Source organism: Pteropus alecto, unplaced genomic scaffold (assembly GCF_000325575.1).
Source record: "Pteropus alecto unplaced genomic scaffold, ASM32557v1 scaffold161, whole genome shotgun sequence".
In the NCBI taxonomy this organism is placed as follows: Eukaryota; Metazoa; Chordata; class Mammalia; order Chiroptera; family Pteropodidae; genus Pteropus; species Pteropus alecto.
In genome coordinates, this window is record NW_006432943.1 from 3,798,999 (window position 1) to 3,826,886 (window position 27,888).

General features: G+C 38.1%; 2 protein-coding genes and 2 pseudogenes across 8 annotated transcripts in view; 3 read left to right on the top strand and 1 right to left on the bottom strand.

Annotated features, from left to right (window-relative positions):
• ENOPH1 (enolase-phosphatase 1) overlaps positions 1-11,527 on the bottom strand; it is a 28,282-nt gene extending 16,755 nt beyond the window's left edge. Inside the window, exons 1-2 of one of the 6 annotated variants that reach the window (XM_025043851.1) lie at positions 10,268-10,586; positions 3,991-4,115 (exon numbers count right to left, since the gene is read on the bottom strand). Coding sequence is in view for 2 of the 6 variants with exons in the window: in XM_006907604.3 (XP_006907666.1) it covers positions 10,268-10,351 (84 nt within the window). In the remaining 4 variants the exon portion in view is untranslated. Of the gene's footprint in view, positions 1-3,990; positions 4,116-10,267; positions 10,588-10,917; positions 11,057-11,505 lie in introns of those variants that run through there. The other 5 variants (XM_025043849.1, XM_006907605.3, XM_006907604.3 and 2 more) reach the window with 5 other exon arrangements.
• Positions 11,012-16,466, top strand: HNRNPDL (heterogeneous nuclear ribonucleoprotein D like). Of its 2 annotated transcripts, XR_001516503.2 has the most exons (9): positions 11,012-11,960; positions 12,703-12,871; positions 12,971-13,132; positions 13,587-13,718; positions 13,855-13,969; positions 14,474-14,644; positions 14,972-15,066; positions 15,440-15,544; positions 16,203-16,466. XR_001516503.2 is itself a non-coding variant. In XM_006907606.3 (8 exons), the coding sequence occupies exons 1-7, from the start codon at positions 11,518-11,520 to the stop codon at positions 15,040-15,042; spliced, it is 1,263 nt and encodes a 420-aa protein (XP_006907668.1). In that variant the 5' UTR covers positions 11,012-11,517; the 3' UTR covers positions 15,043-15,066; positions 16,203-16,466. The 2 variants fall into 2 exon arrangements, 1 of the variants encoding a protein (XP_006907668.1); XM_006907606.3 differs by lacking the exon at positions 15,440-15,544.
• Positions 16,467-21,657: 5,191 nt separating this feature from the next.
• Positions 21,658-21,775, top strand: LOC112476333 (annotated as a pseudogene).
• Positions 21,776-24,491: 2,716 nt separating this feature from the next.
• LOC102889637 lies at positions 24,492-25,389 on the top strand (annotated as a pseudogene).
• The last annotated feature ends 2,499 nt before the right edge of the window (positions 25,390-27,888 follow it).

Sequence of the window (27,888 nt, forward strand, 5' to 3'; positions counted from 1 at the left end):
GTAATGGGTAATTGAGTATAGCTTTTTAAAGAAACAATTTAAAAAATCTTCCAAAAGAACCACATATTACAAATGAATTATAGCATCTGAGAACTTAAAAAATTTTAAGCCATAAAATTAAACAACACAGAAGCAATATTGGGTGGGCTACTATTCCTCTATTCATCTCAGAGAATAAAAAACAAAGAAAAATTAAGTGGCTTGATGGGTCTTAAATCACATTCACTAAATAAGAAATAAAACAGGTTACAAATAGTACATAAAGCATAATCCTATTTGGGGGGAATATCTAATGCATAGAACAAAATCTAGGAGAATGTAGATGTAAATGTTTATAAAGGTTCTCTCTGGGTCATGAGATTACAAGAAAAAAACCTTTTTTTCAGCATATCTACTGTATAATCCTTTTTTTAAATTGAGATTTAATTGATAATAACATTACATTAGTTTCTGTTCTACAACACGAGTTGACCTCTGTATATAATGTGAAATGATCACTAGAAATTTAACATCTGTCACCACAGTTAAAATTTTTTTCTTGTGATAAGAACTTTTAAGATCTACTCTCAACAACTTTCAAATATACAACATAGTATTACTAACTATAGTCACCATGCTGTACATTACATCCCCAGGACTTATTTATAAATGGAAGTTTAAACCTGCTTGAACATTCCTAATGATAGGAATTTACTACTTCTTGGAGTAAGTGGTCCATGCCATCTGTCAGCTTCAGCAGTTGTGGTAGCTCTTTAAATATCCTTCCTGAAGACTATATTAGAAACTACCAAGAGAAGTGTCAGTGCTCTGGCTACTACATAGGGCTACAAGGACTCAGAAATTCTAACTTCACTGTCCCTATCTTCATGGGGTAAGCAGGGATATAACCATTCTCTTCTGAAAACTGAAGCCCTTAAGAAAAAACATTAGATTTCATCATCTGCATTCTAAATGAATTAATAAATGTGTTGCTGATAAGACAAAAGTGTCTTCTAAATCCCATTAAGGAGACTAAACTGTAATCTAATTAATTGCAATGAATGATGTTGCACAGGGGAAGTTATCATTATAAGGGGCTAGTAGTTGAGATAAAACTTAAAAAAAAAAAAAAGGCAGAGAAGAGACAATATGAATATCTCTCATGAGTTCCAGAGAGGGGATCCTGACTGGCCCAGAATTCTTGTCCCTAACAGTGGAAGGGAAAGAAAAGGAACTGACATTTATCTCCTTGAATCCACCCACCATCCCTGCAAGGTGACCCCTTTGAACAGATGAAGAAGGTTACGTTCAAAAAGGTTTCACTGCTGGTACAAAGTAAAGCCAGGACTCAAACCCAGGCTTATCAAATCCCAATGCCAGAACCCATCCAGCTCTGTGAGTGGATGACTTTGGGGAGCACAACTTACTAGAATCACCCAACTCCCTGGATCCTGATACTATATTCTCTATAGACATTTCTAATACAGCTTTGGTTTATCAGATTTGTACTAAGAAAATAAGAGATCTAGGTTCACCTGGCAGTTCTGTAATACTTCCAATAATAATAATAGCAGTTGTAGTCATAGTGGAAGTAATTACCAACATTTATTCAGCCCTTATTATTCTAGGCACTTCTCTATCCATAGACACTCCTTAATGATCTCACCTAATCCCATGATTTTAAACACCATCTATTGCTAATGACCCCAAAATCCATAGCTTTTGCCTGGACCTCTTCCCTTAACTCCAAACTGATTTTCTCCAACTGCCTACCCCAAATCTCTACTTGGATATCTGAAACCAAACTCCAGCTTCTACCCCGTAATCCCACTCCTCCCACATCTCCCCACCTCAGTAAGTGGCAGCTCCATCTTTCTAGATATTCAGGCCAAAAGCCTTAGTCACCTTTGATTCCTCTCTGTCACACTCCACATCCAATCAATTCACCTCATCAGTCCTACCTTCAAAATCTAATCACTTCTCACCACTGCCACTGCTACCAAGCACTCCAAATTTATTCAATGAATTGAGGAATAAATGGCCTGAATGACAGATTTTCGATTCTCTTAAAAACCCTATAAAACAAGTGCTATTATTTTCTCCATAAACGTATAAATTAATAAGCTGTGATAACAGTTTATCAATCAGGTCTTTTATTAGTTTGAAGAGTCAGGTCCCCAAGGTCTGATCTCCAATGAAGAGATCTAATTAGTTTACTGAACTTACAATGGCTTGACCCACACAAAGCACAGCCCGGGAGCTGGCCAGCTTCTTGAGCACACCAGCTTAACTGCCAAACAATGGTGTGACCAGGAGCTTCTTTCCAAAGTCCCACTCAGGTCCCCCTGCTGGGATTACCGCTAGTTTCCAAACCTAGTTTCCAAACCGCGTGTCTTAGTCTCTCTTAACTCAGTGAAGGGGTTAACTCAGTGGGTTAACTCTCTCTTAACCCATTCTTTTAAGACTTAAGAAAAGGAATTTGTTAGGTCACATAGTGAAACACTGAAAAGAAAACCAAAGTAAGAAATAAACCCCCTCATGTACATACCTAGAAGACAAAAACACTTTTTCTGTATTAAAAACGTCTATATTTGAAAAGAAATCCGTGTTTCTAAAATGGAGTCCCCTGAGAAGGGTCCAGAGAAGTTCCAGGAAGGCCTCTAAGGACAGAGTTACTAACTTTCCATGCGATTCTTTAGAAAGGTGATGGGTCAGGGCGGGCTGCTTTCCACCCCTCTTCAGACTCCTACCTCCATCAAACCAATGTGGAAATTAGTTAATAAATGTGAAAATCAAGTTTTATACAAAATTAAGCTTTGTGCATAGGAAAAAAATCAAAAGGAATATTCACCAAACTCTTAATGGTCATCTCTGCATGGTGGGAGCATATGGGGGATTGGGGGTTCACTTTCATATTATACTCTTCTATGTCTGCAATTTTATAACAAGTATAAATTAATTTTTGAGAAAAAAATTTGGAGGAAAAAAACACTTTCTATGCTCACAATAACAGAATATAAGTTTACATTGCATTAACTTTTCAAATTAATTTTAATTAATGAAATTTCTCTCTCTTACGGTTTTAAATTTCCATTATTAGCTGACTTCTCTAAAATGTGTAGGTTTTTTAAATGTCGGGTCAGTGAAAATTCTCTGCCACTCTAGAAATACTTCAGTTAAATTGCATGCTGTCCAAATGTACCATTTTGAGGAAATTTGAAAAAGCAAGGATAGCAGAGTTTAAGAGAAACATAACTCTAGCCTATGCCCATTCTTATGCCCATTCTGGAATGCATCATTATCACCATCAACAAGCGTTTACTGAATGCCTTATGTGTAAGTGCTGTGCAAGGCTCTGGTCTCTGTCCTTGACAGCTCTCAGAATTGCTAGAAGACAGAACACACATACAACACAAGGCAGCATCTGCTAGAGTGATAAATACGTGGCAATGAAGAGGAGGGAGAGGACTTTGAAATTCCTAAACAAAGTTCCTCTGAGAACAGAAGCAGGTCTCACTTCTGTATTCCCACAGCCTAGCACAATAAATATTCTTTAATTAGTGAGTGCATAGGATCATCCTGCACTGAGAGGAAAAAGTATGACATTCCGAGCTGGAGGAATGGAGGTGGCATAAAAGGGTATGACCTTAATGGATTTTTTCAGCTACAAAAAGTGTAAAGAAAGAGAGGAATAGAAAGTTGAAAAACTCAATGCATTAAAGTTCAGAGGTTAAAACCACCTGTTAGCCAACAGGAAAGCAAAAAGGATTTTGATGGTACAAAGACAATCTATTTATATACCTGTCTTCCTTGCTAGGTTCTTTGAGAATGGTGGCTACATCTTAAGGATTTTGAATCACTAGCAGAACCTGGCACATGATAGGTATTCAAATAAATGTAAAAGGAAGAAAGGATTGAATAGGCTGGAAAGATTATACAAGTGTCATGATTCAGAACGTTCTAGAAGAATATAAGACCAGAAATAAAGCCAAAGGTGCTTTTTTAACATACCTCTTGATATACTCAGACCCAATATGGTGATTCTCCAAAGGCTTCTCCCCTCATTTCAGGTTGAATCAACAAGAATCCTCTCATACCAACCACCAAGGGTGAATCTCTGTTTCCGAATCACTACCCTAAGTAATGGGGAAGGTTTGGGGGAATGTTAATCAACCCATAAACTACTTATCAAGGCAGTTCTGCTATTCCAGTTCTTCCAAGAATTCTGAGATTAGCAATGTTCTGGGTCTCATTCTTAGCATAATTCTGGCTAAGGGCCATAAGGAGCAGAGGTGGAGGTAGTCATGGTGGGGAAAAAACTGGGAACATGACATGTTTCAGTAAATGGTAGTTCTCTCTTTTCCTTCCTGACCCTTCACAAGCATTTTCTGTCTCCATGGGACAGTCTGATATTTCCTGCATTATATCAGTGTTTCTATAGGACTTGATAATTTTCAAACGCCTTTTTAATTTCATCTCATTCAATCTTCTTCACCACTTATAAGCATGACAGATCCAACTACTCCATTCTTGCAGATGAAAAAGCCTAAATTCATACACTGAATGAAGACAGGGATATAATTACAGTTACTAATGTCAATAAAAAATAGGACAGATGAAAGCAAGTTTCTGGTTGCTGTCCCTTGTGAGTAGTCTTCTAGTAGTTTCACGTTGAAGGCAGAGTGGGTATTATATATTTCTCAGTGCTGAGAACATCAGATGTGATAATACTTTTCGAATGAATGTTTAACCAAAGTTGGAGATAATATAAGACAACACAAGCTCTCTTCCTAGAAAGACCATAAAATTAACATAGTAGTTTTCATGAGAAAAAATGTCAACTTCAACATATCCTATTTATTATCTCTTAAAATATTGTTAGACTATGAAAGAACATAATAGAATAAATTATAAGCATTAATAAACTATCAAGAATGTATTAGCTTTTTCTAAAAATGTCTTAATATAAAATGTATTCAAAAGACATTTATTAAACACCAGAAAAGCAATCAAGCAGGACTTTTTTTTAAAAAGCAGGACTCTTTCAAAAGGGAATCAAAATCTTTATCATTTTGATGTTCAATTACTTCAAGTAATTAGTATTTACAGGCTCAAGGATTTGTCTACTTAATTCATATTCTCTAACAAAGTTTGTTTTGAGATCTCTTCTTTCCCCTTGTTCAAAACCTTACCAAGTATCTATTAGGAATGGGGCTACACAATAGGAGGTGAGTGGCAGGTGAGCAAAGTTTCATCTGTATTTGCAGCCTCTCCCCAGCACTAGCATCCCCATCTCGGCTTCACTTCAGATCATCAAGTGTTAGATTCTCATAGGAGCACCAGTCCCTGGTGCCAAAAAGGTTGGAGATCGCTGCCCTAAATAATGTCTTTACTAACCTCCACACCACCACAATTCTTAAAAAACAACATAATCTTTAAAAAAAAAAAAAACTGTCAAAAAATTTTTTAAATTATATACCACATCCAACATCATAAATGATAGATTTCAAAACAAACTGGAGCTAAGAACCTATAAAGGCATCTATTAGCCAGAAACGTTTGTGTTAACCAGATGCACCCTACCCTCAGATGTCCACGCCGTAATCCCTGAAACCCGTGAATGTTACTTTACACGGCAAAAGGGACTTTGCAGATGTGATTAAATTAAGGATCTCAAAATGGGGAGGTTATCCTGGATTATTTGCTTGGGCCTGATACAATTACAAGATCTCTGTAAGTGAAGGAAGAAAGCAGGATAGAGTCAGAGAAAGGTGGATGGATCGATCAGCAGAAGCTACACTGCTGTCTTTGAAAATAAATAAATAGATAGATAGATAGATAGATAGATAGATATTTTTTAAGAAAGTTAAAGAAAGAAAAAAGAAAGGGCCAAGAGCCAAGGAATGCAGGCAGCCTCTAGAAGCTGCAAACGCAAGGAAAAGAATTTTCCTTTAGTCTCCAGAAAGGACACAGCCCTGTCAACAGCTTGATTTTTAGCTCAGTGAGACCCATTTCAGAGTTCTGACCCTCCAGAACTGTAAGATTATAAATGTGTATTGTTTTAAACCACTAAGTTTGTGATAATTTGTTACAACAACTACAAGAAACTAATACAACAGGTTTAGCAAGACACTACCTGCCCACCTACTAGAATGCCCCAAGGCTTATTACACGGTTCTCTATTTCATAGATATTCATGAAACATTTAGTACCAACAAATTATCTAGTAATCAATATAAGATGGTGGTAGTCAGGGAGTGGAGAGATCCACAAAGGAATTTTGACAGATTTGTCAAAAATTTTCAGGCCTCTTATCCTGCTTTCCTACAAATATATCTAACTCTTTTCAATTTGTCTTTTAAGAAAGGTATTTTGCTTTACAGTTCATTTCTAGAAGACAATTTACAAAATCCGGGGAAATGACCACTTGCTTAATTTTAATGTCTGCCAGGTTTATTTCATTACCTTGCTTTCTTTTGTATAGAGCCTCACTGATCCATAATCAATTTACTTGACTTCTGAGAGGTCTTAGTTCTGTTATTAATGACAGATCTCTAATTCATCTACCCCTCTTGCTTGATCTGCCTTCTCACCTCAAACAAGCCACTAGAAAAGAGCATCACTAACAGGCCTAGACATAGAACTTACAAATTTGTGTAAAGCCTAACTACTCAAAGTGTAGTCCATGGACCAGCAGCATCAGTATCACCTGGGAACCTTTTAGAAATTCAAGAAAACCTGTTAGATATCAAGTTCCATTTTAGATCTTCTGAATCAGAAACTACATTTTAGTAAGATCCCTAGAAGATTTGTATACACATTAAAGTCTGAGAAGCACAGCTACAAAGAACTACTGACAAGGGTACTCACCATGCCTCACTTAAAATATTTTAGGAACAAAAAGTCTCATCAGATTTATATTTGGCTAATGGAAGCTTCTTAATTATTACAAAGGTTTTATCCCAAGCATAAATGAAACCCTCCCCTCCCCCCCCCCCGCCCACATACACTACTACCTGACAATATTTATTGGGAAGGCGGATAAAATACGTAAGTATATTCATTTATTTTACAAAGTTTTTTCAAGAGCTAAGCATTCATTAAATGTTCAAGGTAGCCTTATGAGGTAGAGATTCTCACAGTACAGCTGAGGAAAAAAGGACCTAGACTCAGAGATATTAACTAACTTGCTGTAAATCATGCAGGGAGGAACCAGAATGCTAATCCAGACCTGCAATCTCCAGGACTATCCTTGTGCAGAGTAGCAAAAAACTTGAAACGCCAGATGTACACATTTCCAGTACAAGGTGATGCTTATACTCTCATATTTTAAACAAATGTCCTTTTCAGATTCTATTTAGTGCCACATTTTTCACATTTTATGCTTTTTGTTGATTTTGCAGTTTAAAATTGGCCAAGCAAAGTGCTGTAGCACTGTCTAGTGTTACTAAAGATTAAGGAAGCTCTGATGTGCCTTATGGAGAAAATGTGTTAAATAAGCTTCGTTAAAGGATGAGTTACAGTGCCATTGGCCGTGAGTTCAATGTTAATGAATCAAGAATATATATTAAATGAGACAATAGAAACACACATAAAACAGGATTATGTATTGATTACCTGATGAAAATGTGACCACAGGCTCACAGGAATCTAACATTGTCCCTGTATGGACAATGATTCAGTATTTGCTAATGTGGTGTTCTCAGTGACTTTACAGAATATTACTGCAACGGCTGTTACATGTAACAACTGGACACGTAACAACAGGAAAGCCACCAAATTTTAGAGCATTTTCAGGGACAAGAGATGATTTTCCCTAAATTCAGAAACAGCAGTTGAAGGTTTCTGACAGGATAACCACAGGGACTGATGGTGTTATTTCATAGCTTATAGACTAAACACATTAGAATACAAAGTACAAAATCATAAAATGAATATTACATCATCAGAGACAAAGATCAATAGGTGGCTCTGTAAGTTCATACACACCAGGGACAAGCAAAAGAATCAGTGCGGTAAGGGAAGAGGACATAACAACATTCATCTACACTTATTTTAATCTCACCTTTAAATTCCAATTTATTTTATAACAATAATAGCACAATAGTATGTGTACACAATTTATAAATTCTACTGGTAGTGCCTGCTGCAATTCTGCTCATAGTATATATAACCAAAAAATGTTGGGAGAGCACCACTGCAGAGAATCGTAGTCAATACCAAAAAAGAAAAACTCCAGGGGCATGAGTCCTACAATGAGAGACAGGAGCTGGTGGCTCTGAGGACTCAGATGAACTGGGAACACCTAAGAAAATCCGGGTTCTACTGCTGCTCTGCCCCCAGCAATTTTATGACTATCCTCACAGAGGACATCCCTCCAGGTATCAACTGACTCATGGGAGAAGTTAATTAGCTGGCTGCAACATTCACTAGACAATCAGAGCTAGGGGGCCCTTCCTGCTCGAAAAATCTGACAATTCTATGACTCAGAAAAAGACAGAATAGCTGGTAAGTAAAATCATTGGGTGTTATTGCCTGGAGTCTAAGAACAGAACTTCTCAGATGAGGTAGGGGAATCCTGGAAGAGATCCTAGACTGTTAGTACTATGTAGTTAAGCTACATCATATACACATTCAACTGAAAGTTCTCAGCAAGCGAGCAAGTGAGTGAGAGAAACGGAAAAAAATAACCATAACCAGTGCTGGCAATCTGCCTGCCATTCCATTAAATGAAGGTGTTCTGTTCTCTGGGACAGTCTCAGTGCCCCTTGTGTCTCTTAGGGTAAGTGGCTCAGTGTGAGGCTAATGTTTGACAGTTTTTTCATTTACATCACTTAATCATAAACTACTTCCTCTGGTGCTCAAGGGAAGAAGCAGGTATTGTTTCAATCCTAAAGGAAAAATGACTATATGACTTACTGAAAGATGGAAATCAGCCTCTAAAGAGGACTGACTTCTTAAGGGTATTTCAAGGGCAATTTTGGACAATATTCAATTTTCACACTAACTATAGAACCAAATCTCCAAATATAGACTCAGTTGTACTTTGGTTCACTCCTAAACCTATCACTAAGAAGTAGTATAAAGTGAAATTTGTTACCATATACTTCATATTGATTAAAATGCTCTCATCACCTGTCATTTAACATACACAGCAGCCTCGCAAAGACAGAACAAGCACTGTGGTTCTCATTTACAAGATGGAGTAAAATAAATGGAAAGAGTAAGACAATTTGGATTCAAACCCAGGCATACTGTTCAATTTTTCAGAGCCTTGGTTTCCTAACGGTAAAATGCAAACAGCTGCATACTCAGATTTTAAGGATGACTCAAGACGCATGCATGTACTCAGTGTTTCGTCGTTCAAGAGGAAATGAGGCTACAAGTTCACACACCCAATGTGACTAATTCCCAGCTTCAAGCTCAGAGATTCAAGAATGTAACTTAACATCTCTTTAAAAGGTGATCAAAAGATATTCGTTTTTTTGTTCAAATAAATTTGTGAAATGCTACTCTCTCGAAGACTCACAAGGATATGAGTGCGTGTGTGTATAATTTGAAGGCTCTGAGGAGTGCAACAAACCTGGTTGAACATGTACAGAACATTTCCCAAAAGTGCATAATAATGGAATCCTTTTTTGCATAATTACTATAAACATCCACACAGACCTAATGCTTTTCTGAACATACTTTTAAATGAACACATCCTTAGTAACACTGCTTTGATAAGTTAATACAATATTAACAAGTTAATATTGTATTAGGTTAATAGTTAACGTTAACAAAAATAATTAATAGATTATAGGACAAGGCACAAGAAACCAAGGCTATCTGAAAAGTCATCATACTTCAGTCTTCCATTTTTGCGGGAGTAGGCGCCTCAAGGACCACTAGATCGCGGCGACCGCTTCGCCAAGTCAGACCAAGCACAAAGTGGATGCTCACCAGGGGGATTACCCGGCGCACACCTGCCTGGCGGGAGGCGCCCACTCTGCCTCACTCTGCCACCGCCTACCATCCCTCCTTCGCCTTTTTTTGCCACCACCTCCACCCTTTCTTACCCATTTATCTCTAACCAAAGAGAGGGATGGGGAGGGTGAAGATGGTGCCGTGAGGAAAAGCATCCCCGCAACCCGCTGCAGCCTTTCCACTTCCTTCCATTCCACAGCGGATACAAAGCCACACCACCCCTTTTACCCCGCGTGTTTTTACTGCAAGGTCTGCAATACTTAAAAAATTTCTTTGTTTTTAAGCATAAGTAACTTCCCCGCTCCCTTCCGCCCCTCACCTTCACGAAAGCAATCGGGGTTGTGGTACCTTCGATATCTAACAGGATCACAGTGACCTCGGCGGGCACCGAAAGCACGACCATTTCCCTACCGGATGCTACTACGTGAATCGGCCTACTAGTAGAGAGGGAGGAGGGCGGAGCCGACTGCGCCCCTAGCACCGTCCTGGGCTTCCGACAGCTCCGCAACAATCTCGGAGCGGACAACCCCGTGCGGCCGGAAGCACAAGGGGAAGAAGCCACCTCCACGCCCCTAAAATTGGAGAAGGCGGCCACGCGAGCGAGCGACCTGAGCTCAGGAGCTGCCCAGGGCTGGAGGCCGAGACCACGTGGGCAGGGAAAGGGGCGGCCCTGGCGGGGCTCCGAGGGGGTGGGAGGAGGTAAAAGCTCCGACAGTGATTGGCCGCCAGAGGGCCTCGAACACGATCCGTCAAAATGGGCCTCGCGTGGGCGGGAACAAAGAAGCGAACGCAGGAGCCGGGTGCGCGGGCGGGCGCGCGCTCTCCGCAGACTGGTTGAGCGAGCGGGAGAGGCCCGGGGCACGTGCAGACAGGAGCCCCGCGAGTGGCGCGCCGGGGATGTGAGTGCCCCTTGCCCCCTACGACACCTAGCCCCCTCCCCGCCCAATGCTTCCGCTTTTGCATATTTACAGTAATCTGATCGGCCCGCGCCCCTCCTCCCATTCTCAGCCCGCAAAAGCGGCCGTGCGGGGTCCTGGTTGGCTTGACTGCGTTGGCCTGGGTCCGGCTGATCGCCTAGGAGACTCGCTCCCCTCGTCCTGCGCGCCTGCGGCGGTAGCGGAAGAGGCGCCCGCGCAGCGCCGCTGCCCGGAGGGGCCGCCGTGCGCCCGCTTCCTGTTCGGCTAGTTCCAGCCAGCTCGAGGACAAAACACGCGTGCGCGCGGCGGACGGGCAGGCGCGCTCGCCGCCTCAGCCGCCGATGCTGAGTGCAGTCCGCCTTTTTCCGGAGCAGCCCGGCCACGGTGCTAATCGATAGCCGCCGCTGCAGCAGCTCCGCACTGGTGGACCAAGGGCGGAAAAAGGGGTTGACGGCTCTTTGCTAGGAGTGGGCTGGACCGGACGCCAGAGACAAAGGCTCTCAAGGCAAGAGGGACTTGGCCCTGCGACGGCGTTGCTCGGGATTTTTGACCCCAGGACTTTTCTCCCCTTCGTTTTTCTCTTCTGACGCTTCTCTCATCCCAAGCCCGCGTCCCCTTCACCCGCGACCTCGTTCCTCACCGGAGGGCCGCGATGGAGGTCCCGCCCCGGCTTTCCCATGTGCCGCCGCCATTGTTTCCCTCCGCTCCCGCTACTTTAGCCTCCCGCAGCCTTTCCCATTGGCGGCCGCGGGCGCCGAGGCAGCTCGCCCCACTCCTCCCTTCGCTCGCTCCCAGCTCTGCCCGGCAGGGGGCGCGCCGGGCCCAACGCCACGTCACCGCCCAGCAGCCCTCCCGATTGGCGGGCGGGGCGGCTATAAAGGGAGGGCGCAGGCGGCGCCCGGATCTCTTCCGCCGCCATTTTAAATCCAGCTCCATACAACGCTCCGCCGCTGCTGCTGCCGGGACTCGGACTGCGCGCCAGCACCCCCCGGCCGACAACTCCGCCACCATGGAGGACATGAACGAGTACAGCAACATAGAGGAATTCGCAGAGGGATCCAAGATCAACGCGAGCAAGAACCAGCAGGATGACGGGTACCGCACGCTTTTCTTCTCCCCTCCGTCCCCCAGCGCGCCATGCGCGCCCTTGATCCCTCGAGAGCCGCGCGCTGCCTACATTCTTGCCCGGAGTCGATTCCTCGCGTGCCCGCTGAGCCCCCCTAGCTTGGAAGAAAGAGGAAAGTAGGAGACGGGGTGACTAGAGAGGCCCGCGGAAGGTGGGGGAAGGGCGGAGGAGTTGGAGGCGGAGGGCGGCGGCGTCGGTGGCCCGAATGCGCAGGCGCCGCGTGGGGCCGAGGGGGAGGGGCCGGTCTCGCTGCGCCACATGCTGCAGCTGCCGCCGCCTCTTCATTGTGTCTGTTAGGGCTCAACGCAGTTTTCTTGGAGAGAGTTTACAACTCTCGGTTTGGGCACCAAATACCCAGAATGCGTTATGATGAATTATTTAGATGGAACGTTAGCTTGACAGGAAGAGGGTGGATCTAAATTGTGGGGGGATTATTTAGGTTGGACTTTCTAAACTAAGATAATGTTTAACGTACATCGTTGGTCTCGTTTAAACTTTGCGTTATGCAGTGTGGCGAGCAAACTGTTCACTGTTTTGAATAATTGATCTCGATGGAATTTTGGGATTTTTGTGGCCTGTTGAAAACGGATTAAATTACATGGGGATAGAGGTTAAACTTACCCGTGTTTACTTATAGTTAAATGTAATCAGGATCGATGTAATCGTTTGAGTTGCAGCTAACTTTTTAAAAAAAATAACTTTTATTTTTAGTAAAATGTTTATTGGAGGCTTGAGCTGGGATACAAGCAAGAAAGATCTGACTGAATATTTGTCTCGGTTTGGGGAAGTTGTAGACTGCACAATTAAAACAGATCCAGTCACCGGAAGATCAAGAGGATTTGGATTTGTGCTTTTCAAAGATGCTGCTAGTGTTGATAAGGTAGGACTGTTTTGCTTTGTGTTGCTTTGTGTGCATTTTGCAAATTGTTCAGAGGATTGGTTGTATATTGCTGTCAGGCTAAATAAAAATCTCTTCTAGGTTTTGGAATTGAAGGAACACAAACTGGATGGCAAATTGATAGACCCCAAAAGGGCCAAAGCTTTAAAGGGGAAGGAACCCCCAAAAAAGGTTTTTGTGGGTGGATTGAGCCCAGATACTTCTGAAGAACAAATTAAAGAATATTTTGGAGCCTTTGGAGAGGTGCGCTCTGTGTTAATGTGTATTTTATATTTGATGTGTTTTTGTACTGTTCATCCATGGCCCGTATTATTACAGAACAAATTCACATGTCAGGTGAGGGTGAGATTAAATAACTGTTCAGGTTCCTTCCAGTCACTGTGCTTTAATCACTGCTTTCTGTGCTGTAATAGAAACCAATATCTAGTTTATTTTGGCTAAAACATGGATGCTTTGGTGTAGTCAGTGTTTGGAGTTATTAACTAGTGGCATTTATTGGGTATGAAGTGATAATGAGGTTTTCCTCTTCTCTCTAAATACTTAATAGAAGAAACAAATTAGATCAGTCATTAAAGCAGTGGATTCTACATAGACGTCACGTGATTATGTTGAAGCTTGAAAGGACCTGTGATATTGCAAACCTTTTGGTAGCTTTTTACCATTACTAGATGATCTTGAGTGTTCATCTTGATTTCAGATTGAAAATATTGAACTTCCCATGGATACAAAAACAAATGAAAGAAGAGGATTTTGTTTTATCACATACACAGATGAAGAGCCAGTAAAGAAATTATTAGAAAGCAGATATCATCAAATTGGTTCGGGGAAGGTAAAGCTATTTAAATTATATTAAGTGGAAATTGTGGGGGTTTATTAGTGAATTTCTCAATCTTTTTTGAGACTAAAATGGCTTAACACTTGAACTAAAGTAACAATTTTGTTTACTCTTAAAAATTTGTTTATAGTGTGAAATCAAAGTTGCACAGCCCAAAGAGGTATATAGGCAGCAACAGCAACAACAAAAAGGAGGAAGAGGTGCTGCAGCTGGTGGACGAGGTGGTACTAGGGGTCGAGGCCGAGGTGAGATTTATTACTTGGGAAACGACTCAGTGGTTTAAGCTGTAAATTGCTAAATATGAATAAGCCCATAAGAAAGTATAGCCAAATTTAAATTGTTTCAACATGGAAAATGCTTATTTTAGCTGGGGTTTTTTGATATTGAGTTTACTGATTTTACTTCAAAGAATGGCCACTGTGACAGTGTCATCACTGATGGGAAAATAATAGCATTAAATATACTTAAGATTACATGATATATCTTGGTGTGATAAGTTTTCTTAGGCATGAGTCCTTGTTGTAAAAGCTAGACTACCTGTCTTCACCTTTGTCTTGATTTTCCATTGAATTTAGGAAGCCTTATACTGGCACAATTGGACTTTCCCCCTTTTTATAAACACTCAGATGTCAGTATAGATTTCCATTCTGCCTTTTTAAAATACACAGAGTGAAAGACAGGAGAGCATCATTTAATGTCTGGTTTGGGGCCAGAAGTTGTTTCCTAACAATCATTGTGCATTGTTTCAGGTCAGGGCCAAAACTGGAACCAAGGATTTAATAACTATTATGATCAAGGATATGGAAATTACAATAGTGCCTATGGTGGTGATCAAAACTATAGTGGCTATGGCGGCTATGATTATACTGGGTATAACTATGGGAACTATGGATATGGACAGGGATATACAGACTACAGTGGTAAGAATATTTAACTTAATTTTATAACCAATGATATTAAAATTCAGTGTTCAGTTACAATCCCATTCTAAAATTGATTATGTCTGGATTTTCTATGTTTTGAAGTGTTTGGAGTTAAATTTTTGAGGTATTTCATAGGGTGATTATACTAATACAGAGAAACTGTTTACAAATATTTAAGAATTTGTAACATGGCTAGTTTATAATGGCTATTAAAATGTTTTTATAGTTGGCATGCAGTTTTATACATTTCATGGTTTCTGGGTACATAATGAAACTATTTCATAGAAAATTAATCTTAATAAAAATTTTTGTCTTATAAAATAGGCCAACAGAGCACTTATGGCAAGGCGTCTCGAGGGGGTGGCAATCATCAAAACAATTATCAACCATACTAAAGGAGGACATGGGGGAGAAAACAGGTGTGTATAAGAGTACAAGACACCAGTGGAACTGTCTAATTTAATTTAAAGATCAATAGACAAATGAAAAACAAGTAAAAACAAAATATTATGTAGCCTGTTTTTACTAAATTGTTAATTTTTTAATTGCTTTATAAGCCTGTTTTGCCTAAAGTGTCTATAGATCTTTAACTTTAAAGTTTTACCTCACTTTCTTTAGTATTACAGAAAAACTTACAAGTTTTTCTGTTTGCTTTGTGTACCAGGTGGTCTAGAGGAATAATTAAACTTTTTTAGAACTATTAACAGGTAAAGTACTGAAATGGGTACAACTTAAGGAAAACACGAATGTTGTCTTCTAACTCTGACATTATACCTTGTTTGTACCCGCCAGCGGGAACTTCATTGCAGGCCGTGTGTCACCCTGACCACGTCTATCTCTGGGGGTCGCACGTTGCGGGCAGAGCGCAAGGCATACACCAGAAAACGCTGTCCTGTGGTATGGTCTCTTCCAACTTCATGTACCAGCGTAAAGATTAAAGTGGAAAACTTCAGACTTTGGCTTCTTTTTTAATCTTTTTTGAAGATTAAGTGTCTAAACTTAACTTAAATGGTTTTTTACAGGAGTTAAAGTACATAAATGCCTTTTTACAGCTTAATCATTTTGGTCTTCTGTTTAGTGTTGTATTTCAATTGTGGAGCCTCATTTTAAGTGTTCATTCTTTAAGATTTAATGCTTGCTTTTTCTTTTTATAGCTAATAGTGAAATCTACAAACCAAAACAAGAACTTTAAAATCTGGGACAAAAATTAAAGATCATATGCACAGAGCAATTTGTTTTCTTGAACTATAATAAGCCATTATAAATTCATGTTTGTAAAAGCATTTTGCTTGGTTTACTAGAGATGCTTATTGTAGACCTTAATCTAGCCACAGTTCAACGGGAAGATTCAATTCCCAGATTCTTTTCTATCATTTGGGAACTCCAGGGTGAATTTATTGGTTACCCAAACTTCATTTTGCCAATGGATATGCATGTGATCTTTAATTATTGAAGAAAAGAATAAATTGAGGACTTAAAACAATTCATGAAAGTGGACCTTTGAAAGCTTGTCAGAGTTGTACAAATCTAATTGCTATTTTGTTTTTGTTTTTAGGAGGAAATTGCTAAAGTAACCCATCTTGCAGGACAACGTTGAAGATTGATCTTCTGTTGATCTAAGATGATAATTTTGTAAAAGACTTTCTAGTGTACAAGACACAACTGTGTCCAACTGTATATAGCCGCCAATTAGTTTTCTTTGTTTTTACTTTGTCTTTTGCTATCTGTGTTATGACTCAATGTGGATTTGTGTTTATACAAATTTTATTTGTATGATTTCATGTTAAACCTCAAATAAATGCTTCCTTATGTAATTGTTTTTCTGCGTCAGGTACTAAATAGCTCTGTAAAAGTGTAATTTTAAATAAGCAATAATTAAGGCACAGTTTATTTTGTAAGGGGTATTGGTCTGTAGGGAGAAACTGGTCCTTGTGAATAGCCAGCTTTACAGTGTCACCCTGTTCCCCATTTTTGTTAGATGTATTCTATGCTTTCAGTTTTCATTTCCCTGTTAACTGAGGCTTTCACCATACTTAAAATGTGCTTTCCTCTCTGTATATCTGGAGTCTTTGTCATGAAAGTCTCCATGTTATAGTGTCGTGATAGTGGAAGCTTTCTAGTAGGCCATGAGTCTTCTGAATTACATTCTGAAGAAAAACCCCCATTTAATGGCACAAAGCTTGTTGGTAGCTCCTTTTATTGAACAGAAAGATTCTGCTTTGTTTTGGTCTTTGGGAAGCCATTTGTTATGATTTGGTAAATACTGCTTACTGGTAGGCTAAAAACACCTTTGTGTAATCATAATACCATGATTTTAACTCTAGATTAGAATGTCCAGATATACCCAGGGAAAAGGCCTTGTTAAACTTGTAGGAGCTACAGTTTGAAAGTATCAAAAATAGTTATTACAAGGATTTTGGCAGGTGGGTATGAGTTATTAGATTCAGATATTTGAGGTACTGGCTAAGTAAATTTGTTGTATTCTTGGTATGGCACAGCAAGCACCAAATTCAATAGTGTTTTCTTTTGGGGTGTTCTTAGGAAGCTATATTGGATATTAACTGTTATGTGGTGTGAGCTTTTAGAAAAAGCCATAGTAGATTTCATCATTATTAATGCAGTTAGTGCATGAGCCGAGTAGCTAAGCATATCCATAATCAGACATAGGAGTAGTAGGAAAAGATATGCTTTAAATCTTACATATGTTAATGCAAATCTAGATGTGACCAAGTCCTGTCATTACAGCAATTCTTCCTGGTGCATTAAAAAGCAGTTTTAGCTCTAGATTTTGGAGGATTTCCTGGGTAAATCCAAGCTTTGAATTTTCTATTCAGTATAGTTAACTGGATTTAATAAGGTTTTTAAGTTTTGTCTCTGGTTTTTTTTTAGCCATTAAGGATTGGCGTACATGTTCATATGTGGAATAGTTGATCTGCACTTTTCAACCGAGTGTAAACTTATGCTGATGAACCTGCCTTTTTTGTTTTATTGGGTGCCTGCAACTTTTCTTTGTTAATGATGTTTGTACTCCCTGGACTATCAAGTTAAAATGCTCTTGGCTTGGCCTTCCTTGTTTTGCTCCTGTTGCTGTTTTCACCTTAACCTAGGCCAAGTACCAATGTTGGCTATTGCGAGGGATTCTCTTTATTCTTTTCAGCGTAACCCTAAGGGACAGAAGGGATACTTTCCATTTTAAGTTATGTTGTCAAAGTCAGTAGGTACAGTGTCTTTAGGGCAGTGAATCCTGTAAGTTGAAGTTTATGATTAGGTGACAAGTTGACATTGAGATTGTCCTTTCCCTGATCAAAAATGAATAAAGGCTTTTTAAACAAAATCCAAACTCTTCAATCAAGTCTTGATATATATGACATTTGAGAAATACACTACATCTAGAGATGATTTAGTTTTCTTAAAAGAATTGAAAGGGAAGTGAGAAGGTACTCTCCCCTTACCCCCTCAGGGGCTTTGGACTCAACTAGATTTTAGGCTGAATTAAATGTCAACTGAAGTAAATTAGAAATAAATATGCCAAGGCCAAGTTCTGTAGGCACTTCAATTTGGGTGAACAGTAAAGTTAGTGTCAAGGTTTCATTCCTAAGTATTCAAGAGCTTAAGCTATCGGACAATTGAAGGGGCGGAGGTAGAAAATCTCAGCTGATAAACATTCTAAACTAGCTTGTATGTGTTGAATATTCCTGAATTGTTTTAGCCAAGTTTTATGTGGTGGTGTTCATCTTAACAGAAACCTTAGTAATTTCCATAGTCTCACTGGACCCTGTGCTAATCTTCATAAATTTTAATAAGGCATCTGAAAATTTTCACTTCCCATTGCCAAGTTTGGTAGGTCAACCACAAATGGTAAACTTACTGATTAAAAAGGTGATTCAAGGACACTAGGTATCTACAATTTTTAGTTACAGGAAATGAATGTATACCATTTGAATTGATCCTACCATTGAGTAAAACCAGGAAATATTCTCCAAAAATTCCTCAAACTTCCCAACCTAATAGAACTGCCATCTGTGGTTTAAATTTACTGAGCAAAATCAGTGCAACTATATAGTCGTTTAAGCATATTAGCCAGAGTTGTGGTCAAGGTGGTGTAGATTCTTAACTGATTGACTTCATGAGTTTGTTGAGACAATCAATACACTAAAACTTGAAACGTATAAACTAAAAAAATGTGTCGTCCATAAAAATGGCTGTTGTACAATTGGTGTGGGGAAAGTTTTGGTATTTTGTACGTAGTCAAATTGGATGTGGAATTTTGGCAAGTTTTGATTGAATAACAACACTTCAACCACTGCTTTTTATAAACTAGGAAAGAATATAGTGATGTTCTGGAGATTATAGAGTAATGCTGAACATTCTGAAGATTTAATTGAGGTTAACTTGATAGTGGCAGTTTAATCTCTGGTTTGATTCCTCTACTCATTTAAGATGAGAGGGATATCAATCTCAGGGTGGTGGGGCTGATGTGTAGTTTGAAAAAAGGTGGTCAAAGTAATCTGATTTGTTACTTAAAATTTAGGAATTTCGAAAAGCAATGTAAGAATAGTTTATCAAAGACCAGCACAAGTTATGTGAGAAACTATCCTGGCAAATTTTCTCATATTCCAATGGTGATCTTGTGAGACACCAAAAGATTCTCTTCAGACAAAAAATGTCTTTTAAATGTAATTTCTAGGAAATTACAGACTTTTCCGAAAGTCATTTAAAGGCTCAAAATTGCTTTTATGGTACCTGACTAAAATTTATTGAATTTGCTGGCATTGTTGAGGTTGCACAAAGGTAGTTTTCTTCATATAGTACTTGGGTATTTATGTGTGTTGGCTGCAGAATACTCTATAGGGCGATTGTTCTATTGGTGAGAGACAGTAATGGCCAATTCCACAAAAGGCCCTATGCGAAAAACCTTGATCTATCCCCTGATTTTTCAAGTTGGGGAAGTCAGCTAATTGAAAGTACCAACTTATTACATTTTGGATACTATTAAATTTCTATAAAGTTGCTACTATTAAGCATCTCTGAGGCCTAGATTTTGAATGGAACTATTTGTTCTGGGAATGAATTTTAAGCATTAAGACTGGTCAGCAGTCTTTAATACAATTAATTTATGAGCGCTGATATCTTTTGCAGGAAAGTAAGATTTTATTATAATTGATTGATTCTTGTTCCTCTGAAAATGAAGCCTGGATTATCTAGAGCAACTACTTGTTCCCATGAGAAAAATGCCCAATAGAATTGATTGATTATTTAAACCATGAGACATTAACACAGGTTTTTCATAGATTATGCAAGCAGAGGGATGAAATGAGAGGGTGTCGTAGTGGGGGCTCCGTGGTATTAGAGTAGTTGCAACATTTTTTAATACCAGGAAACCTTTTAAATATTTTCTCCCTATGGACTATGTGTTTTGAATGGCTGTACTTGTCAAATATATTGCTCATTAATGTGATGATATTTTGATTAAAGGCCTATAGCTGTCAGAACTTCTACAGTATGTGATAGTATCATGCCACCAAGTTACTATAATGCCAGTTAAAATCAAAAACGATTTTGTTAAGTTGTGCTGATTTTTTAAATATGTGATTTCTACCAGACTTTCACAATGTTGAAAATAAGTCCCAAGAATTGTTCATTACTACGGTAGGCCCTCTGTGGTTTCATTTTCCACAGTTTCAGTTACCCACAGTCAACCGTGGTCTAAAAATATTAAATGGAAAATTCTAGAAATAAACAATTCATAAGTTTTAAATTGTGCACCGTTTTGAGTAGCGTGATAAAATCTTGTGCTGTCCACCTGGGGCATGAATCATCTCTGTCCAGCGTGTCCACACTGTACACACTCCCAACCCATTATCAGTACCTGTCTCAGTTATTAGATTTACTGTCACAGTATTGCAGTGCTTGTGTTCCAGTGATTCTTACGTAATAATGGCCCCAAAACTCAAGAGTAGCAATGCTGGCAATTCAAATATGCCAAAAAAGAAGTCTTTGTCACATAGTACTTAAAGTGAAAAGGTGAAAGTTCTAAAAAAAAAAAATCGTATGCTGAGATTGCTAAGATCTACAGTAATCTATCCGTGAAATTGTGAAGGAAAAAAAATTTTTTTGCTGGAGAGAAATATTACATTCTCATTAACTTTTATGATGGTATATCATTATAATTGTTCTATTTGATCATTAGGTACTGTTAATCTCTTATTGTGCCTAATTTATACATAAACTATCATAGGTTTGTATGTATAGAAAAGCAGTATCAGGTTAGGTACTATCCATGGTTTCAGGCATCCACTGGGGTCTTGGAATGTATCCTCAGAAAAGGGAGAACTTCCAGGGCCTTAGAACTATACTTAGCATATCATTGAAGTTAAGGAAAAGAAAAGGCATTTTAGAGTATGCATTACTTTCATAATCTGGAAAACGATATTTTCAAATACTTGTGGAATGGATACAATTATAATTTTTTTAAATTATGCATTTGAATGACTTCAGAAGTAAAAAGACCCCCAAATTGTACCTTTGGTCCCATTTAAAACACATAGTTCTATTTTTTTCATATATTTATTTTTTAGTTAAAAATGGATATAAACATGAGGACTTAGAGCCTGTCAAAACTAAGAAGAACTTTACTATGGTCTAGGTCTTCCTGTATTTCAATTTAAAGTTACTTTAGTTGCTATGGAACACCAAGATGCAGATATTAGCAAAAGGGTTATTTTCTCTGTATTCCCTATCTAAGACAATGACAAATTCAGACATACTATTCCACTTCTGATTCTCTGCTGATGGTGAGAATATGTATATATATAATCTTAGATTCTAAGAGAGGAAGGTCTTGGTGTTGATGGCAGGTACAGAGATTTGCCATTGACCCATGGCCAAGATCCACAGTATTACTAGGCTAGAATCTTTTTTTTTTTTAATCTGAATCTTTTTAAACTCTCGTGTGTAAAATTTGCTCCTTGATGAAATAAAATCACTCTTCATTAAGAATACCAAGGGGTGTCTATGGCCATGCTACCCTGAACAAGCCCAATCCCGTCCGATCTCAGAAGCTAAGCAGGGTTGGGCCTGGTTAGTACTTGGATGGGAGACCACCTAGGAGACTAGGTTCTGTAGGTGTAAGAAATAAAATAAAAGATTGCAGTCTGAGGTCAACCAAGAGTTTCTCAGGTTATTCCATAAATTGCTCCTAAAATTATATCCTATTATTTTTGTATTTCACATTATATATTCACATTTCCATGTATTAGCACAGTCCTACATATAGTGTTAAGAGTATATACTCAGGTGTATACATATACCTACATAAAGGTATATATGTACTTTTTCAAATAGTATTTACTTCTGCTTTCAACAAATACAGCTTGAGTAATTCAAACCAATCCTGAAGACAATAATAATGCAGGATGAAAAAGATTTTTTAAATTTTCTTAAAAAACAACAACAACAACAACAACTAAAAGAGCCTAAAAAGAGGAGAAATCCACCAGGCTAAAATCTAAGAGAAAATTGAACCCTAAAAAAGTAAGCCCAGCACTTAAAGCTGGGTTTTGATGATATTACGGAAGTAAGGACATGGAAGTCAAAAGCCTAGGTCCAACCCCAGGTGGAGATTTTGATACCCCAATTACTCCATTAAAGAGCTCTCAAAAAAAGATAACCCGGATTAAGGGAATCTCAATCTCAGAATTTAAGATAGTCCTAGAAAGGTAAGGGCCTCAAGTCCCTGGAAGAAACAAATGAAAATCATTTCTTCTTCCTTGATTTCTGATTGTTTCTACAAATATCGTTTTCTAATATACAGAAATTTAAAAATCACTATCCCAGGCTCCGTTACTGCCAGAGCACAAGGGTGTGACCTCAGCTCTCTAGTCAGAATTCTCTACATTAGGACTTTGAGACAGAAGCTAGTCAATCAAACCGATTTAGTGGAATCAATGCAAGAACAGGTGGCAGCCATGGTGGCAGGTACTTTTCCAAAGGAGCTGTGGTTCTAGCAGCAACATCCAATATCTAGCATTGATAATGTCAATGGTGAAAGCTGCAGCATCTATGTACAGCAGGAGCAGCAGCAGTAGAAACAGGAGTGTCTTTATGGAGCCATTTCTGATTTTGAAAACAGTTCCTGGATAAGAGTTCCCAAGTGTGGCTTTCCAACTCTCCTGGAGAGTCTGAGGCACTAAAATCATCATTATTAAATTCATTTTTAACTCAAAGAATGATCATATGGAATGGATATATAACACATTAATCAGAAGCACTTCTAGAATAACAGAGTAAGGGCATCCAAAATTTCACTTCTCCATAAAAGCAATGAGAACAGTGGCAAAAATTGTCAAAATCATTTTTTTTTTCAGAACTCTGGAAATAGTCTTGCAACAATCCAAGGAACATATTTTTTTAATGAATGAATCTCAGAACAGTGTACTTTGTGACACTGCAACTTCCCTGTAAGGGAATACAGCAAACAAATGTATACCAACAAATTAGTTGGTGAAAAAGGCAAAGTCCTAGAAAGATAAAAACTGCTGAAATTACTTCAAGAAGAAATAAAAAAAACTGAACGAGAGATTGAATTAATAATTTAAAAAAAAAAAAAAAAACTTTCCAGGAAGAAAAACCCAGGACTGGATCCTTCACTGGTGAATTTTACCAAACGTTTAAAGAGTTAAAACCACCCTTCACAAACTCTTCTGAAAAAATAAAAGAGAAGGGAACATTTCCCAACTCATTCTATGAGGCCAGTATTACCTTGATATCAAAACCTGACAAATGATACAAGAAAACTACAGATCAATATTTCTTATGGATTCTCAAAAAAAAAAAAAAAAATCCAAAAGCAAAAAACCTAGGAAACAGAATCTAGCAAAATTCAAAACCCCCCAAAATTCATGTTAAAGCCCTAACCCCCAATGTAACTTATTGGAAATAAATCCTTTAAGGAGGTAATTAAGGTTAATTAAAGTCTTAAGGGTAGGGCCCTAATTTGATAGGATTGGTGTCCTTACAAGAAAAGAGACACCACAAATCAATCTCTCCCTACTCCCCGCGCCCCCCCAGCCCCCGCCAACACACACACACGATAAAGTACATGTCAGGACACAAGAAGGAGGCCATCTATAATCTAGGAAGAGAGGCCTCACCAGAATCCAACCTTGCTGGCACCTTGATCTTGGACTTCTAGCCTCCAAAACTGTAAGGGAAAAAATGTCTATTGTTTAAACCACCAGTCTATAATATTTTATTATGACAGCCTGAGCAGACTAACATAGAAAGGAAATTCCTTAATTTCATAAAAGCCCTTTAAAAAACCCCACAGCTAACATTATACTTAAGAGCGAAAGATTGAATGCTTTTCTTCTAAAATGAGGAACTAGACAAAGATGTCAACTCTTGTTATTTCTCTTCAACATTGTACTGAAGGTTCTAGCCAGGCAAGTTAGGAAAGAAAGAGAAATGAAAGGTATCCAGATTGAAAAGGAAAAAGTAAAATTATATTTGCAGATGACATGATCTCATATACAGAAAAACTAAAGAATCCACAAAAAATTGGAAGTAATAATTGAGTTCCCCAAGGTTGCAGGGTACAAGATCAATATACAAAAAACAATTTTACCTCCTTATAGTAGCAATGAACAATCCAAAAATGAAATTAAGAAAACAATTTTTTTTTTTACAGTAGCCTCAAAAAGAATGCGATGCTTAGGAATAAATTTAACAAAAGAAATGTATGACATAAATAGTTAACTATAAAACATTGTTGAAAGAAATGAAAGAAGACCTAAATATATGGAAATATAGCCCATGTTCATGGATTGAGCATAATATTGATAAAATGGCAATACTCCCTAACTTGATTTACAGATTTCGTGCAATCACTATCAAACACTCAGCTGGACATTTTGCTGATTTTGACAAGCTGACCTTAAAAGTCCTATGGAAATGTAAGGAACCCAGAAAAGCCAAACAATCTTGGGGAAAAATGAACAAAGTTGGGGGACCTGTGCTTCCAGATTTCAAAATTTCCTACAAAGCTACAGTAATCAAGACAGTGTTGCTTCTTCTCCTAGAAAATACCAAAAGGCAGATGACGCAGGTGCTGCCTAAGGTCAAAGACATGAAGATCAAGTCCCTGGAAGAGATCTTTCCTTCCCCTGCCCAACAGGAACCTGAGATCATTGACTTTTTCTTGGGGATATCTCTCAAAGATGAGGTTTTGAAGATTATGCCAGTACAAAAGCAGACTCATGTTGGCCAGAGGACATGGTTCAAGGCATTTGTTGCCATCAGGAACTACGGTGGACATGTCAGTTTGTGTGTTAAGTGCTCCAAAGAAGTAGCCACAGCCATCTGTGGGACCATCATCCTAGCCAAGCTCTCCATCACTCCTGTGCCACGAGGCTACTCGGGAACAAGATCGGCAAGCCCCACACTTTCCCTTGCAAGGTGACTGGCTGTTGTGGCTCTGTGCTAGTGTGCCTCATGCCTGCTCCCTGGGGCAACTGGCATTGTCTCAACCCCTGTGCCAAGGAAGCTGTTAATGATAGCTGGTATCCACGACTGCTTCTCCTCAGTCAGGGGCTGCACTGCTAACCTGGGGAACTTTGCCAAGGCCACCTTTGATGCCATCTCTAAGACCTACATCTCACCCCAACTTCTGGAAAGAGACTGTATTCACCAAGTCTCCCTATCCAGTACAGAAGACCTATGCTCCAGCTGTAGCCACCACATAATTTTATACAAGAAAAATAAAGTGAATTGAGCCTTTTTTTTTTTTAAGACAGTGTTGTACTGGCATAAAGATAATATAGAACAATGAAATAGAGTTGAGAGTCTGTAAATAACTCATTACATTTATGGTCAATTGAGTTTTGACAGGGTTGCCAAAACAATTCAATTGAAGAATAGTATTTCCAACAATGTTGGCACAATTTGATATCTACATGCAAAAAAAATAAATAAAGTTGGACACCTACCTAATAATATACATATATATATATGAACTGAAAATGGATGAAAGATTTAAATGTAATAGCTAAAACTACAAACTTCTTAGGAGAAAACATAGATACAAAGGAGTGAAGGTTTGTGACCTTAGATTAGGCAACATTTTCTAAAAATACAAGTGCAAAAGAAAAATATAGATAAATTGTATATCATCAAAATTAAAAACTTTTGTGCTTCGAAAGGACTTAAATAAGTGAAAAGACAATCAACGAAATAGAAAAAAAATTACAAAACATACATCTGATAAAAGATTCATAACTAGAACATATAAGGTATATGTAATGTTTCTTACACTCAGAAAAAAAAGACAAATAACAATTATAAAATGGGCATAGAATCCGAATAGATATTTCTCCAAAAAAGGTGAAGAAATGGTCAAAAAGTATATAAAAGGATGCTGAATATCATTAGTCTTTAAGGAAATGCAAATATCAAAACCACAATGAGATACTGCTTTGCATACACTAGGATGACTAAATCACAAAGACAGACAATAACAAGTTTTGGTGAATATATGGAGAAATTAGAACTCTCATATATTTCTGGTTGGAATGTAAAATGGTGGAGTCACTTTGGAAAACAATGTGATATTTTCTTAAAAAGTTAAATGTAGAGTTACCATATGACCCAGGAATTTCACTCTCAGGTATATATCAAGAAAAAGAAAAACATGTCCACACAAAAACTTAGACACAAAGTAACATTACCCATAATAGACAAAAAATGAAAACAATCCAAATGTTCATTAACTGATGAATGGATGAATGAAATGTAATATATCTGTACAATAGAATATTATTTGGCCATAAAAAGCAATAAAGTACTGATACATACTACAACATGGATGAAACTTGAAAACATTGTGCTAAGTGATAAAGTAGCTTGACGCCAAAGGTCACATACTATATGATTCCATTTATATGAAATGTCCAAAATATGTAAGTCCATAGGGACAGAAAATAGATTAACAGTTGCCCAGGGCCTAAGCAAAGACAGAGTAGAGAAATTATTGCTAATGTGCATGGAATTCCTTTTTCGGGTGAAGCAAAATTTCAAAAGTGGTGATGATTGCACAACTGTGAACATACTACAAGCCATTAAATTGTAGATTTAAAAAGAAAAATTTTATGGTATGTGAATTACATCTCTCCAAAGTTGTTACTAAAAAAAAAGGACACACCAATCCAATAAATACAAAGCATATACTTTTATTTGAAACAGATGCAAACTATCAACAATGACAAGACAATTTTTAAACATATTAAGAGAAATTTGAACATAGAGATCACAATGGTATTTAATTATCTTTTAAAGAAAATTCTTACCTGTTAGAGATACATACAAAAATATTTATGCTAAAATAATATGGTATATAATGTTTACAACATAAAAATCAAGTGGCAGAAAAAGCAAAATTGGCATAACATTGATAATTTTTCAACTGGGTGATGGGTTACATTAGTTATTTCTAATCTAGTGTATGTTTGGAAATTTCCATTTGAAAGTATGAAAAATAATAAGAAAGTAAAATAACAAGCAACTGGGGGAGAGAAGTATTATTTCTGAAGGAGCTAAATAGTAAGGCTAATTTCTGACTTCTGAATGGATACAATAGAAGCCGGTCAACAGTGGAATGATATATTCAATGTTCAAAAAGAGAATAACTGTGTCCGAGAATTCTCTATCAGTCAAACATTTTTTCACAGTTGGAGGCGAATAAAGATATTTTCTGAAAGAAAAAGAAATGAACACTTCACCATGAGGAAGTTTGCACTAAAGGAAATTCTAGTCTACACTAAATGTAGAAGACAAGTGATTCCTGAGAAAAGGTGAGATACAAAAAGAAATGAAAAAAAAAGTAGTGTATTTCTGAGAAAATGTAAATGAATGTTGACTATGAAAAATAAATTTTCATAAAGAAGTATATATTCTCATATGCATTCTGTCATTTTTTATAAGATCATGGTTATGATTTGGGTTTTTCAGAGTTGTATTGTTATGAAGGAGACTGTAAATATCTTCATATAATATTCTTTATTCTTTTGAATGGAAGTAATTCTTTCTTATGCATTTCTCAAAGTAGTATAATTTTATGGCTGTTGTCATATTACTCTCCAAAATGACTGAATAATCTAAAGGGCCATTTAGAACATTTTGTACCTGCTAACATTGGTCTTTTTTTGTTGTTGTTTTCTAGCTTGAGAGATATAATGGTAATTTAAGCT